Source organism: Oenanthe melanoleuca, chromosome 5, assembly GCF_029582105.1.
Source record: "Oenanthe melanoleuca isolate GR-GAL-2019-014 chromosome 5, OMel1.0, whole genome shotgun sequence".
Lineage (NCBI taxonomy): Eukaryota > Metazoa > Chordata > Aves > Passeriformes > Muscicapidae > Oenanthe > Oenanthe melanoleuca.
In genome coordinates, this window is record NC_079339.1 from 29,525,044 (window position 1) to 29,542,113 (window position 17,070).

The 17,070-nt window shown below is 36.4% G+C and overlaps 1 protein-coding gene across 11 annotated transcripts in view; it reads right to left on the bottom strand.

Annotated features, from left to right (window-relative positions):
• GPHN (gephyrin) overlaps positions 1-17,070 on the bottom strand; it is a 271,280-nt gene that overhangs the window by 17,082 nt on the left and 237,128 nt on the right. For 6 of the 11 annotated variants that reach the window (XM_056492839.1, XM_056492846.1, XM_056492844.1 and 3 more), the window contains 3 exons: positions 13,394-13,452; positions 13,069-13,222; positions 11,177-11,298 (listed from right to left, as the gene is read on the bottom strand). In XM_056492839.1, the coding sequence (XP_056348814.1) occupies positions 11,177-11,298; positions 13,069-13,222; positions 13,394-13,452 (335 nt within the window). Of the gene's footprint in view, positions 1-2,291; positions 2,364-11,176; positions 11,299-13,068; positions 13,223-13,393; positions 13,453-17,070 lie in introns of all 11 variants that reach the window. The other 5 variants (XM_056492841.1, XM_056492838.1, XM_056492836.1 and 2 more) reach the window with 1 other exon arrangement.

The window sequence follows — 17,070 nt, forward strand, 5'->3', positions numbered from 1 at the left end:
CAGGTAAAGATTTTCATTTTATCTTCCTTCTTACAAAGGAAGTGAGTCATATGGATTCACTGAAAAGTTTTGGAGCAGAAAATATTTAACAGTTGTAGCTGGGTTGAAATAAGATGACTGAAGATTACTCCACACAATATAATAATCAATGCCAAAGACATTGCTCATCAGTAAAGGTGTCAGTGCACTGCTGAGTCTGAAGGGCAACTGTGGTTCTGCAATTATTTCAATGAGAGCACTCATGAAATGAGAATTGGCTTATACTGACACAACTGAAAGTAAAATATATTATAGATGTAATTAGTGCCAGTTGTTTATATATAGCAAATAATATTACCAAATCTGACACATAATGAATGCATTGTTATCACAGAATTTCTTACCTTTTTATTTTACTTTAGCTTCAACTGTAAATGTTAAATAACTTTAAAAGGAATTTAAAGTAATTTCATTGCCCCCGTAAACTGGTGTAAGTGCTATTGATCTGTAGTATGGATTTCTCTAGGACAGGCAGAAATGCAATCCCTAAAAGCAATGCCTCAAAGTGAAGGCTTTCTCTAGGAAGCTCCACCCTTCACAGAATCATAACTTAATCACTTGGAAAAATGTCTGTCTCCAGAACAAAAATTATATGGAAGCCACAAGTTAGAGACAATATAAAAAGACCTTTTCAAGTTCTCTGTCATTAGCTGTGTCATAAAACAAATAGTTATTTTTTAGAAAATGTCAAATGAAATGTGACATTGACTTTGAAAAAAAAAATACAAATTCCCCAAGAAGAGTAAACTACAGTGTTACAAGTAAGTGAAGGACCTAATTTTTTGGACAGCTGCTAGTTAGTGGAAGCAACTAGAACTTCATTTGTCTCTACAATACCGAACCATATTCCTTCAAGCACAAAGATGTATTTAACATAAAAAATGTCCATTGCCTTTTCTCCTGCTCTGGAAGCAGAAGCTTTTTTTATTGTTTGTGCTTTGGGTAGGAAGATTTATTCTAGGGGCTGGTTTTTGTTGGTGCTTTCCCTCACACTGCTTAGAAGAGACCAAAGGCTCATTTAATGTTTTATGCAGTAGCAATGAGGTGTGAACTGACTTGTAGGAGGAATTCCAAGTCCATCATCTGCTGGTACATTTCATCTTTTAAGTAATTTCAGATAAAGCAGACAGTCTGTATCATGTTCTTCACATTCATTTAAAATGTTTTAAATACTGCACATTCTCATAAATTAAGGGTTTTTTGAATGTGTAGTATAGCAAAAGGTTCTAGTGGGTTGATCTCTTTAGTCCCTTACATACGGAAAACCTAGATTTATAACAGCCTGGCTTCAGCATGAATAACTAATTGCTAAACAAGAACCAGTTTTTTGAAACCTAAGCATTTGGGAGATTGATTCAGTCATGAGAACAGCAATTTGTTTTCCAGTATGCAAAGCAAACATTAACCTATAACCCAGTTCTCCAACCTTTTCTTACTGCCTTTCCTTACATTTACCCCAGTGAGGATCCTCACATCTGAAGTTTTCAGGTATTAGCCTTCAACAGGATTTTCATTCCTTTTTTACCTATTTTTATTTCCTACATGAATGAAACTATAGAAACCATTTTTTTCTGTTAATGGAGGAAATGACAGGCGGTTTAACTCTTCCTCTGTCACCCTTTCTGCTCCTTGGGCCTGTCTATGTTAGAAGGCAAGTTCTGAAAATTAATCTGTATTATTAAGCCATCTCTCTAAGTAAGACATAGTATATAATTGCATATATATTTTGGAAAAAAATGCATGGTGCACAGTTTAGAGATTTCCTAAATATTCCAGTTAGCCTGCTTTAGAGATGATCAGCATGGTGGTGGAAAACCAAGTATGCAGTATGATAGACTCATAGAACATCTGAGTTGGACCCACAAGGTCCAACTCCTGTTATGACTAAAGAATCTTAACAGTGACTTCCCTGGACTCCACTACTACCTTCAAGCAGGATTTTTCCTAATTTGCTCAGTTTTGAAAAGGGAAAAGCCTTGATGGATAAAGACGTTTCCTTCTACTGATGGGTAACGTAAACATTTTCATTTTATCAATGTTGTGGAGCCACGTAAGCCTACAGTGCACTGGTGCATAAGAACTTAACAGCAAAGGCAGTGCTACTTAATGGACAGATAAAACACCATCTGCTCCTGTACAGCAAATGTTGGTTGGGTTGGTGCTCCAAGCTCTGCCCTACAGACACCTGGCTGAGCCTGCCTGTGAGCATGCACGTGCCTCAAGGTCCCAAGTGGTTTAAAAACAGTGCTCACCAATCTGGTACGCCTGTCTCCGCAGGGTTCTGGAAGCTCTGTGTCCCTTCTTCTTTAAAAACATCTGGCTTCCTGAGGGTAAAGGAAGCAGAAGGGGTATAATAAAGAGCCAGGGAAGGAGAGAGTCTCCTGGGGTCAAAGGGAAGCTCTGTGCCCAGCTGTGTCCCCCTTGGTGGCTCTAGATATTCAAAATCACCATGGGAAATGCTTCCTCTTTGCAATGGGAGAGAAAGGGAGTGCACGGGAACATCTTTCTGTTACAGTTTGGATGGGCTGCTCACATGGAATGAAGAGTAAAGTTATGGAAGGATTTAGGCTCAACTGGGCATGCCAACAAAGCATAGTTCATCTTTCCTTGCAGTGTCTATGGAGAAACTTCTTTACTCTTGACTTCCAAACAAAGCAAAGTGAAGTGTTAAACAACTTGACATTTTGGAAGGAGGACCACAGGTAATGGGAAAATTGGAGATGTGCCCCACTGAAACATTTTTACTCACACTTTTAGCTTTTTATTCAGGAAATAGGTCTCAAGGCATAATAACTGTCACTTTCTTAACTACAAGGGGGAAAGAGCTGTAATTATCCTAATTTTATAACTCCATAGTCAATAAAGATGCCACTTCATTCATGAGAAGCTTCATACCCTGCTGCAAGAGGGAGGATTAGAAAAAATGTCCAAAACTGAGAAAATTACTCCTATCAGGACCTAATTTAAAACAATTAATGATTTGCTATGGATTCCCAATTTATAAAAGCAGCATTACCCTTTAGATATACTTTTTCCAAGTCAGTTTTTTGTGAAAAAAATATTTTTAGATATGTCCTTTGTAATAGAAATATGAAATGAATAGAAATGTTTTTATACCCTTCAATGTAGGGCAATTAAATGTAAAATGTAACAAAACCCTGTTTATAAATATACCTTAAAAAAAAAAACCTGAAATCAGATATTCATAATTGAAATGGACCATGTCATCAGTCATCACTGTGTTACTCTTGAGCCATTTCTTCATTTCAGCTGGCTAGACAGTTAACATCAACAAAGTCAAGCTTCCTCCCCAGTCCATGGCCAGCTGATCCTGCACAAGGCAGATTCAGTCTGGCATTTCAAACATCATTTTTGTGCACACTCGTGTCCTGTCTGGCTGGGGAGGAAGAACGGGCCAATGTCCCTACACTACTGTTACACATGCCCACAGTCACTGCTAACATGAAATCTAAAATCCTCTTTTATCATCTTGTAAATCCATGCCATGTTTCTCCTCATAGTTCATAAAGAGGGTCTGTCAGATCAAATGCATACTAATGTTGATAGGAAGTGATGGAAAAATATTCTAATAATTCAGGTTAAAAGTTTAGATGTCCATTTCTTTCTGACAGGCTTCCCAAGAAAGCCACTTCCTACAATGGCTTCAGTCCCTCATTTTCTCTTCTATTCATTGCCAGAGTAACAAAGTCAATCTCTATTTCTCAAAACAGGGTCCCTGTGTCATGAAGTGACACACAAAAGACTTTCACATTTCATGAATATTTCTGGTTTAACCATCAACATTACAGACAGCAGACTCAAAAATCCAAGATCTTTTCCAGCATGATGCTATGATCTGTTTTGTAGTTTTTGTTGGTACTAGTTTTCTGATTTTGTGCTTCTACTATGCATTGTCCATTAGAATAACACAATAATTAATTTAATTCTCTGAAATAACACTTAAGAGATTATTTGCAACCAGAAGAAATAACTCTTTTTTTTATAATTAGTATTTAGAATAGTGTAAGAACCTCCCTGAACTTGGTTCTGTTTAATTTGTAAATAAATATCCAATCTCACTTTGAAATGAATATCAAAGCATTTGATTTAGTTTCCTAATAACTAATTACTATCGCTGTTAAAATTATGCTTTACTTACACTCTGAATTAATCTAACTTGAATGCATAGGCACTGCTGCTGAAATAGAAACCTTATTTACTTTATTCTCCATGTGACTCAGTATTACTGGAAGGTAATCAAGTGATCTTGTAAGAACATCTGTTGAACTAAACTGCCTGAGTTCTGGTACTACTTTAGTATACAGCCCATCTTTTAACCACTTGAGAAATTTAATGGTCCTGGGAATACAAAATAATGACAAAAATAACCTTCTAATTCTATAGGAGATTAGCTCTTTATATGTATGCTAGAACTTGTATTTAGATGATTCTCAAATCTTTATCTAAATCTTTACTTCCCAGGGTATATACCTCCACCTGTAAATTTAACTTATATTCTTTAATCCTTTATATATCAATTCATGTTTGGCTGTATTAACCCAGTTTTGTAAATGATTCCTATCACTGATACAGTGACCCATCTTCAGTGTTCACCACTTACTCGATTGTTCTGTATCTACTGCCTTTACTAGTTTTCATTATTTTTTTCCAGGGTATTGGTAAAATTCAAGCCTCAAAAATTTTTCAGTGACTTAGGAACTCAAATTCCTATATATGCTCTAGGCATTAAGAAGGTTGAAAGTCATTTAAGTGAATGATACTTTGGCCTTAGAAGCTGAAGTTCTCTTGAATACAGAACTTACTGCTCTGTACTTTTAAAATTGTTAACTTATATCTCAAAAATAGATTATAAAAATAGTAATTTTTATTTTCCTCCAACAAATAGATTCCCTCTGTTTTCAAAGACAGGATTTTCAAAGTATTCTGTCCTCTTTATTATCTGCACTTTACTGTCATGGGCTACTACTGAGCTGTGATTCTAAAAATTCCTTGAGGAAGGAGTCCATGGTTGTGTTGAACACAGCTAGGAAAATGCTGAGCATTAGCTTTGCACCTGTCACCTCTACAGCAAGAAATTTTATTACTGTCACACTATGTAGTTTCCTAATGGTACAAAAGACTCCTTGGGACTTGCACTGTCCCGTTTCACAAGTTCTTTTTTCACCTCTGTGTTGGCTCAGATGTTCCTTTGTATTTTCAGAACATGTGCATTAGATGAGATGACTTGTCAATATGACAACTTACTGGAAGATTTCCCTAATGATTATCAAGCATTGTTATTACAGCTATTAAACATTTCTGCTTGAAAAGGAGAATATTCTTGACAGGGCACAAGGAAGGAGAAGACCTCCACATCTGAATCCCCTTCAAACCATTACTCTCTATTCCTGCATTTATTAGGCTACAATCAAAATTTATAACATCATCGTTTTATGAGCAGAACTAGAAGTGAATTCAGTTTAGCAAAACTTAATATTGTGACATTTAATGCAAGGTCTTTTCTCTAATAAGCACTTTTTCTTGCAGTCACTTGTTAAATGATAATACTACAACTACTAATTTTGTTCACAATATATTTGCTTTTACCCAGGTTGGCATTAAGTTGGAGCAGGAAGAGACTAGGATTCTGTGCCTGGATTCTACCCATAACTTATATTCTAACTCATAAGATGATATATATTAGGCTGATACTGCATAAGAAATTTTGGAGTTGGAGCAGTTTCTCCACTCTCCTCCCTCCACTCCAGATGTTCCATCTATATTATAATAATAGCAATTACATGCAAGCCACACAAATACAAAAGATTTAAACCTTTTTTTTTGGGATGGCAAACTTAAAATTGAAGCAGACTAAATCGTTCAGTAAAGATTTCAGTATCCATTCTAAATATGAAGAGATTATTTCAAAGCTTCCATTTTAGGGATATCACAGACTAATGCTGTTACAACAGCAAGGGTGGTTTTCAATAGGTTTACCTGTCATTTAGGAGCTCTATGTCCAACAGTATGTCAAAAAGGAGAGGCAAACAAATAAGAGACTAAACACTTCTAATGTAGAAAAGCTCTCAAAAACTGTTGATTTAATAACTATTCAGATAAATCTTTTGATCAAGAGAGGAAATAATATGAATTTCCTGAATTTTTCTCCTAAGGAGAAAGATTCTTTCTCTCTCCACTGTGAAATCACAGGCTTATAAATGAAAATGCTGCTGGAAGCAACTAAATATTATACACGTCTCTGAGAAAAATGATAAGGGAATTAGAAAATAGGGAAAAGAATGCAAAGAAGGGGAAAATGCACTCATGTAAACAAAGGCAAAAGCAGAGAAAATTGAATTCATTACATACGTGATCAAAATTCCTTAGCAAGCTTAATAAGAGTCTTTCATAGAAGAGAAGCTGTCAAAATGGAAGATGACTTTGTAAAACAGAGGCCCACGCTACAGGAGATTTTGCTAGGGCTAAACTTTACATTTTAAACAATGGAATACAAAGAACAACACAAATGAGATAATCAGACACAAAAATATCCTGATAATTAGACTTCTACAGATCAGATCAGAAACGCAACTTATTTTTATCAATGGTTTCCAAAAAAACAAATAACTTCATAGACTAAATGCAGAGCAAATTAAATTAGAAGCCTTTTTAACTTGATCTTGTAACTGAGAGGCAACATTCAAAAGTACATTGGAATACCAACTTTAACTGGCCAGTTGTTTTTTAAATTAATTTTTAGCAAGTGAGTCTGAGATTCAGACAAAAAATGTAAGACACAACAGTAACAACGAGATCAGAAGGGTTCTTCCTTTTCTTAGTTTTGCATTTGTTTCTTGTGTTTGCAGTAGCTCTGAAAATGGATATATCTTCCATTTCTACTCAGAGATGTGTGCTTTTCAAACAGCTTGGCTTTTACATGCTAAGAACACAAATTGAGAAAATCTTGGCTTCTGGTTAGACATAACTTCAGTTGTATCACATTCCCAGGTCTGTTCTTTTCTCCTATTGTTTTCTTCTAGGACTTCAACTGTAAACTATATCTGTGGGTTTTGGAATTTCTGTTTTTTATTTTGAATATTGAATAATATATACAATTTATGAGAATAGAAACAACAATCTCAGAAATCTTTAAAATGCTCCCAAAATAAATATAATATTGGTTTCAAATGAAAGCACAGCTGTAGGCTAAGTCAGACTTGAGTGGTCAGTTCAAAATGTAACTTCAATTATGATTAATATGCAAAGACATTTTTAAAATGCTTCTAACTTCTCTTCAGAAACCCAGACATTCAGTGTGCTTCATCTTTTCACCTTCTCTGTGTTTATATATCACAATCCTGGGCTTTGAAGCAGCTGGACAAGCTATTTTTTTACCTAAACACCTCTGAGTGATTTGTATGCTGAAATGATATACAGAAATAACCTCTAAGTTTGTCTTTGCAAATACTACTCTTAAAAAAATTTTATGCTTGAATATTAGATCTGCAAATATGATTGAAGAGGATTTCCATGGTTGTTAGAAACCCTGACCCATTACAGCAATTGTAATACTCAACTGTGCTCCCTATTAGCTGCTATCTCAAACTCCATTAGTGCTTATGGTGTACAGGAAGCGATACTCCCAGTAAAGCAAAGTAAAATTTACCCCATGAAAATTGCATTAAAAAAGGAAATAGGAAAAAATCCACCCAAATCTAAAGTATGGGAAGGAAGAAATACATACCATGACACATTAAAGAAAAGGTACGAGTTTTAAATTTTCCCTTCTGAAAATTATATTTGCCAGTATTTTTACTACACCAGTAGACATTGCAGGCATATATAATGTTCCTGTTTTTCAATGTCTGGATACATATTATACATACAAAATGTACATATACATGAGCACACACAAACAAACATAATCTATGGTTTAACTTCAGTAAACCATAAAACAGACACTGAAGGCTTGTTCCTCTCTTCTACAAACACACTAAAGTGTCAAAGCTGTACCCTTTGTGACATCTTTCTGGTAAGTCTTCTGCATTTGTTCAAGTGCCACAGTACTCCATCAAATCAGTCATGTTGGTCCAAAAGATATGTACTGAAATATTTGTATGGGCAACACTCTGTTAGCTTTATTACATAATGAAATACGTAATAAACTGTACTTCTCATCAAAGTGATTCACACAATTTGATTTTCCTTTTGAGTGAAACAGAACTGCAGATGCATTTTGCTGTAAAGATATGGATTGGGCATGTGAGTGTGGAAGAATGGCAGAAGACTTGCTAAGACTGAATCCCGATATCTGGTGCAGAAGATTTTTAGCTAAGTCAACAGTACTGAATTAACTTACTGCAAAGCACACTCTGCGATTGAAGGCTCATTATTTCTATTCTATGAGCTAAAGTAACTACCTCTGCAGAAGCTGCTTTGTTAGCATGAAACAGAAAAAAGCAGAAAACCAAACATTTGAGAAGAACTGTTACTACCTTTGCCAAGGTAATACTACTTCAAGACTCAGAGATCAATTTAATAGTGAAGATTCAAAAGAATCAACCTCTCTCGTAACTGAAAGCAAAGCTGCAGGCACTTCCTTACACTGATATATTTGTTTGCTGCCTGGTGTTCAGCTAGCATTTGACAAGTAAAAAAAAGTCATAAAGTATATTTGTAAATAATATAGAAAAGCAAAAAAGGTCTCTTGGGCCTCAAATCTCACTACTAGAAAGACATTCCAAAGAAGAGCAGTGAAGCTGTTGAAGGGTCTGGGGCACACGTCTGATGAGGAGGGTCTGAGGGAGCTGGAATTGTTCAGCCTGGAGAAGAGGAAGCTCAGGGCAGACCTGATCACTCTCTGCAAACACCTGAAAGGAGGGTGTAGCTAAGTGGGGATCAGGGATCTTCTCCCAAGTAACTTGTGACAGGATGAGAGGAAATGGCCTCAAGTTGAAACATGGGAGTTTTAGATTGGATATCAGGAAAAATTTATTCTCTGAAAGGGCCGCCAAGCACTGGAACAGGCTGTCCAGGGAAGTGATGGAGTTTCCACCCCTGGAGGCATTTAAAAGGTACGTAGATGTGGCACCTGGGGACATGGTTTAGCTGTGGACTTGGCAATGCTTGTTGGACCTGATGATCCTAAAGTCTTTTCCAACCTAAATGATTCTATGATTCTAAAGTTGTTTGCCATTTATTACTGAGAGCTTTCAAGATTATTTATCTTCACAGGCTCTCCGTGCCTAGGAGGTCACAGAAACAATTCCTGAAGGCAGTGGAGCACATAGCTACAGTTTTGCACAATGACCTTAAGTTAAAATTTTCCTTTTGATAATGTTGACTTTACAGCAAGGTTGAGACTATACCTATTTGATTAGGACAAGGCCATAAAGAAGAAACACTTCTATTTTTCCAGAGGGCACTACCAGGGAAAGCATCTTTTCCATTGGATGAAGCCATTGGTAATACAGGATGTAAGTTATTGTTGACAATAATTTGGTAATGGTAGCTGTTACTTTTGCTCCTGCAGGTGGTAAAAAGTTCCACCTACAGTATTTTGCTGACAAAACTCTGCCAATCCCTCTACATAGAGATGACTCTCAGGAGCTGAGGAACTTTTCGTGGTTGTTTTATTTTTTCTTAGCTACATAAATCTAGAACCTGATCTCTGGATATAATAGTTTCATTTGAAACCTTTTCTACTTATGCTTCAAAGCTTACAAAGGTCCTTATAATACAGAAAGCTCTAGTGATCTAGGACATTTAGATACCATTCCTGGAAAGAACATTCTCATGAATTTAGACTCTGTATGACATCATCACCTGAAACTGGAAGCATTCATGGATAGGAGGGCTCAATATTTATTGCTGTTTGGAACTGCAGTGGTGTTTTGCTAGGCTAGAGAAGCAAAAAGGGCATACCTGGATACAGTGAGAGTATCCAAATGGATTTCCCTTCCCTAAGATCACAACTACGATGTCATATTCCCTATATAAGTACTTCAAATTCAACTGCATTTCCTGCAGCCACCATGCAGGTTGGTTTAATTATTGCAAAACCATGCAGTGGCCAGCCCATTCATATATACCTTCTGTCAAGCTAGTGATGATTTGTATTGAATACTGCTTTAGGGAAGACGGGGGTTGAAATGACCTATTCTGTAATAGTAACCTGGTTGGAATTCCTTTTAGTCCCTGACTGGGGCCTTGTCATCTGCTTATCTGTTTTTTTTTTTGTTTTTTTTTTTAATTTAACTTTTAATTACCCACTAGGACAACCTGAACAACTCCCTGTCAAACCAAGTCTGTCAGTTGGTTTGATGCCCAAAAAGAAAAGCAAGAAAGACTATTCGAAGCCTCTAGCTCTCAATAAATTGGGGAAATGCATTACACTGAGAAACTCAGGTCATGGATGGCAGTCACTGCACAGCCTTGTGAAGGACAGAAAACTGAACACTTCAATCACTTATCCCAGAGCTCTCAAGAGATGTCACTTCACTACCACTGGGAAACAAGCAGCAATCGCTGACAGATGAACAGGAAGACTGATCAGTAGGGTGCTACTCTGTGGCAATCAAAGTAAAGACCACTAAAGTTAAAAAAAATACTCTTCCACATATTTCTGGAAATGTTGAGCAATATGCAGCAGTGGGTCTTTCCTCAAAAGACAATTACTCAGAATATGATAAAATTTTGTACTCTAAATTAATTTTGGCATGGAAAATAAACTCTGAGAGAAACTTTCCTTCTTCCTTTATTTGACCAGCAAAAAAGTATAGCTGCTGTAGAACTGTCTCCCCTAATGTGTTTTAAGTAGGGTGCTTGGAAGGATACTGCAGCAATAAATTCAATCTGCAATGGGAAATATATTTTTCTGTTTCAACAAACAGAATGCAAACCAAATTAAACACTATTAAATAATATTTTTTCTTCAAAAGATTCATCCTAATACTAGAATAGACTTATTTCTTGCTCTAATGGAAAGGGTGAAATACCTTCTCCAAGATGTGCCTTGTCACAACACTGTGACGCTTGCAATGAGTGACATTTTCTCTGGCATTTCTTTTTCCCATGGATGCCATAAAGTGCATCGCATGAATATGAAGTGACATCTTTACTAACATGTGGTACTTACTTATCACCCACAATTCCCAAGTTGATGGTTGGGTAGCCATGTTCTTGGATTGTAGCTAGGAGAGTCGAACGGTTACTGTCCCGAATCTTTCCTGGCAAGAGGTCATCCTCAGGATTCAGCAGCTATAAAACCAGAAACACTCTTGGTCAGTCTCCTTGGAATACTGTGCTTTACACAAATTAGACAGGATATTTTCTTCAGGTTGGAAAGAATATTTTTAGACACATATCAGGAAACATACATATAGAGTGATTTAGTGAATTTAAATTAATAAGGTATGTAATGTGCTTGTCTACATTATTTTGTTTGTTTCTACTGGTTCATGTCTGTAACTCCTTATGAGTACATGGCTTCTAATCTCAGACATTAACAATCAAAACAAAACTTTTAAGTTTTCATGTTATTGTTCCTCTTTAAATGGCTTTAAGGAGTTAACCAGATTTAAAGGTATTAATGAACATTTTGAAGTTCATTGTCTGCTTACCAAAAAAGATTTTTTAAATACAACAATCTGCATCAGATGAATAGACAGAAGCTTTTATCCTTATATCAATTACTGTTTTGGATTAAAAACTTTCTCTTAAGATATTATATCATGGCAATTACCTCATATGTGGTATGTATTTTGGAAGCTAAACTACTAAACACACATATGTAAATGTATGTTTTATATACATTAGAAATTATGATGTAGGACACAAAAGGACAATACAATGTTGACAGGAGGCAAATAATAATACTACTACTAAGAATATATCTGTCAACATCACAGCATTGGGTAGTAAGGTAAGAATAATGGAAAATGGAGCATGGGTAAATACAATGCTTTGGCTTGTACTTCTTTTTGTTATAAACCACTGTGCAGGGTCTCTTAACATTTTACGGAAGAGAATGTCCACATCAGTAAAGGAACCTTTAATGACATGCAAGAATCTTTGATCATATGGAAGTTAGTAACCAGAAAATCACCACCTGTAATCCTTGTAGCTCTATGGATTTATTCCTCAGTTAGTTGTTTGGCTCCTGCATGCCAAACACTGTTTATGCTATGAAATCTGGCAATAATCTGTACACCAGATGACAAAATTCTATCTATGAAAAGTTTTCAAAATCTTTCAAAATTGAACATGTTCAAGCTGTATGAGGATATAGCCATTGAGTTAATATTTGTGGCTGGATTTCAAAATATTTGTCTTAAAGGACAGTCAAAACTCCATGCTGTCTAAACCCACATATCTCAACACACATGTTCTTTAGGTTTTGCTCTTCCTATTCTTTCTCTGCCCTGCTGCTGGAAGAAATGAGAAGGCACAGGTGCTGGCCTGGGTCAACACACAATGTATGTAAAGTTAGTAAATTCAATTAATCTTAAACCTGATTTTTCTGATGTAGTTAAAGCAATTATAAAGCTGGTCTGCTGTTCTACAATGGGAGAGTGTCTGGATTTCAATATGTACTACTGTTAGAAAGAATTTTGGGGCACAATACTGCAACAAGGCATTTGGTAGAACTATTCAGTTTTCCAAGCCAGCTTGTCTGCCATTTGTGTTATAGACATAGAGGGTGTTGCTTAAAAGAAATTGCTCCTCAGCCATGACTGGCAACATCAATTACAACCCCACAGGTTCTCCCTTGCTGGCAGGAGGAAAGCAGCTGGTTAGATACATTACCAAAATTTTGGCAAAGAGATTGTGAGACCTGTGAAAAAGCCCCTCAGGGAGAAAGCACAAGCAGATTATTATGGGTTGATCCCTCACAGAAAAGCTCATGTCAGCATGAGTTGCAGTCAAAAGTGACTCTGCTTAGGAATAGGGTGGAAGTCACTAACCAAAACACTGACTCAAGAAAACTATACATATTTTAGACTATAATTCTAAACAAACTTTTCTTACCTCATTCCCTGTTGACATTACTGCAACCACTGGAAACTTGTTAACTTCTACTTCAGTTACTCCAACAGTTGCTAAGAGACCAATCTCAGATGGACCCATGTGGGTTCCTTTTGCCAGCACACATTCACCTCTTTTAATGTCATGTCCTATGGGTCTGAAAATCAGGACAGAAAAACAACATGAAAGAGAAACAGAATGAGATTCAAAGTACCTTTCCTTGATTGGTCCTGCTTGTCAAAATGTCAGCACTACTCATGATTAAAAAATTACTTTGAAATGCATCAGCCCTTCTATTCCTTACAGAGATACGTTAATAAACACTGACCTGATATCTTGGCCTGGTCGAGCTTGCACCAGGATTCGAACTTCTAGTTCTTCAGTGCCCTGCAAACACATGGACATTACATATGGTCAGCTGAGCTATTCAAACAAGATTAATGTTTAATTACTCAGAAGTCTACACAGCTTATAGCACCCATTACACTGAGACATTATGGTTTAAGCATCATACTGTTCTCCTGATTTGTTTGTCAAGGTTGTAATAAAATGTGTGTTAAAACTGAACAGCATTTTAAGAAATGCCCTTTATGATGAACTCTCTAGGGGAGGACCAGTACTGAATATGTAGTTTTAGCTTCCTATTTTCCTTTTTAAATGATATCTGTGTTTATATAGCTTTCCTATGTTACATCTGTTGATCTTGTATACTGAGTGGATTCTTTCTACTCCTCTCAGTCAACTTAATCTGGTCCAACCATTTCAAAGATGGCACTTCAAACAGATCATTAGCCTGGCAGACAGTATGGCCATGACATCAGCAGGAAGGTGGGAGGAAGCTGTGTGCTACAGCTGTTTCAGGATTTTCATGCAGATTCCTGTAGTGGAAACTCCTACTTGAGAGCCTTGTACAAATAAGAAAGGGGCTCATTCATCTTGCTTATTTATGGTAAACAAGAGACAGTGCCATGAAAAGTCTGATGCATTTCCTTGTTCACACTGTCAATGGTTTGGTGATTCATTCAATGCCAATAAAGACATATGAACTATATTGTTAACATTTAATTTTAAGCCATGCAAATGGTTCATGATATATGCACTCAGCTTTGAGATAGTGCCAGCCTTCCAGTAGCACTAAATCTAAACTTAGACTGGAACAAATTCTGTTTTTTGCATTATCATGTAGTGCTTCATATTTAAATACCTCAAAGTAATAAATCAGACACTCATATTACAATAAAAACAAGGCAGATCAGTGTTATTTGGAATTTTTACCAGAATATTGGACATTGGGACTTTGTATCTTTTCTTCAAGGTGATATGGGCCTCAGTTTCTGAGTTCAAACCAAATGCTCTAACTTAAGGCCCCAAAGTTAAAGCTAATGAATATGTTATTAGAGATGGAGATTCTGTTTACTTACTGTGAAGATTTAAACCCCTGAAAACCAGAAAATTACTAATGAAAATATTTCTTACATTATCCCAGTATTTTCATATGCTTTTCAGAAGCTTTTATTGCAAACTTAGTTTCTTTTGTACTTGCTTTTTTTGTATAAGAGACGATTCTTGTCTGTGAGTGTTCAAAGTGACCATGCTGGTGCCCAGAATGGCCTTTTGCCCCCTCATTGCCAGTTGAGGCTGTAAAAGTCACTTGAGTCTTACAATAAAAATTTGGAGCAATGCTTAGTCCCAGAATTATTTTATTTTTAGGATACTCTGGGGATGGTTGTTCAGTCACGAAGATTTGAAATTTCTGTATCTTTGATAACATTCAAAGAGGGACAGAAGATTTTAAAGAGAATCAAGAGGAGAGGCAATGATATATTTGATTAATATAGAAGGTCCTGTTTAGAACTCCTGGATTAGGGGAAATAACTAAAAAAAAGGCTTTTGAGGAATTCAGCAATCCCAGGTTTAAAAGGCATGGTGGAAAGTGTGACTATGGACAACACGGTGATGTACAGAGATTGATATCTATGGAACTGATGGATATCCCAGAATGCTTAAGGAATGCAATATAATTCAAAGTGGCTAGAGGAGCTTGCAGAGGTATGGCATTACACTGAAAACATCTTTCCTTTGGTGTGTGTCAGGCAGCATTCTTGCTGTGTATTAATATATTTTGAACTATATCTGAGAGCTTGTCTGGTGGCTGTGAACAGTTGGCTGATACACTGATGCTTGGGCTTGATGCAGGATCTAACTCTTGTTTTGGTTGATCACACTGGGCTCCTACAAGGTGACATAAAAACTCAAGATGAAAAGGGTATAGACATGTTTCTTAATGAATGTGCATTTGGCAAGCTGATAAGAATTTTTCTTCCTGATGGATAGATGTAATTACTTTCAGGCCTATGACTTCTAAGGTCATTTGGGGAATACTTGATGAAGTTTAAGTACTGCTACCACAACTGGAACTCAAGGCATTAGTTCCTTTGAAAAGTAATCCCTTTTCAGAAGAATATTTTTCAGATGTTAAAGATTTCTCTTCAGTTAAATCTCATCCCCGAAGGAGTTCTTAATACTAAAAAGAAAAATATTCTTGAAATATGCAGCCACCCAGACATGAAAAGGAAGAGAAGAAAATAACATATTAATTAAATGATTCTAATTATTATGAACAGGATTTGTTGAGTGGTGTATTCAAAGACAAGCAGAAATTAGAGAGTTCTACCCCATACTTATAGGCAGGAAAAAGAAGCTGAAGATGGCTGATCATTTGTGAAAAAATTCAGACTTTAAGCACATAACCAAATAACCTGTTCTCACATACAGAGGAGAACATGCACATAAAAAGTGGAAGGCAGGACAAAGTCATCCAAAGAAGAAGTAGAAAAATAAAAGGTCACCATGTGTGTTGCTCTGCAATGTGATAGTCCTCTCAAGATGAGGTGGGCAGTGGCTCAGTTAGGCTAGTGAAATGATTGACAAGGAGTAAAGGCAGTGGTGTATTTTGCAGGAATATATAATCTATACATATTGCAATCCTCAAAGCAGGATTGATAATTTCAATAATTTCCCTGATAGGAAGAAGGACAGCCTAGACAGCTTGCTGAGTTCATTAGATGTAAAAATCTATACATTTAATAAGATTAATAAGGCATGAGAAAGGATCCTGAGAGTGATTTTCAGTTTTTGCAGTCTTTATCAGTTTTGAACACTAGAATTCATCTACTTACACCCCAGCTGCAATCACAATGCTGACACTGAGCTGTGGCAAAGTGGAACAGCTTGTCAGAGCAGCAGCAGTAGAGCAAAGGCTGATTTGAGCACAGAACCATACACACAGCTCATTCCAAAGCTGAACTGGGAAGTTGTGTAAATAAAAGACATATCTCCTTGCCTTTAAGTCTCTCAGATGACAGCAAACATGATGATAGTGCCTTGAAATCACAGCTAGGATTCAGAAGCAAACATAGCAACACAAAGGAAGTCTAAGATGGAATATTTGGAATAAAGTTGTCTACAATGAGCTCCTCTGCTTCATAAAAAGCACATTTCACTATGTTGAGACAACTGTGCATACAGAATTAGTACTACAGTATTCTTATTTTTTCTGTGTTTTACTTTCTGTGTTCTTATTTGCAGCATCTGTAAGGTAGTCCATGAGCATGATTTAAAGGTAGGCTGGAAAATCTATTAAAAAACAGGGTTATGTCTACATTCTGGAGAAATATGCACCTTATCCATTTCTTGGTTTTCAGAGGTCTTAAATTCAGTAATGTTCTCATTTTGAAGGAGCACAAATAGTCGTTAAAAATCTTAGCTGTAGTTTAAAAAAACTTGGGAGGCATTTACTTCCTGTTTCATAACAAAACCTCTTTTTCCAAACAGATTAATTGGAAGGTATTTGTACAAGAAGTATTCTTCAAAATCCATTAAATTTGCCTTTGCTGAAACAGGACCAACTCTGTTAATACAGAACTGTCTTCATAGCACAGTTTAAAAGAACCCAAGTCAATCCCATGGATTTTGCAGCACTAAAACAGTCAACTTTCCCACAGA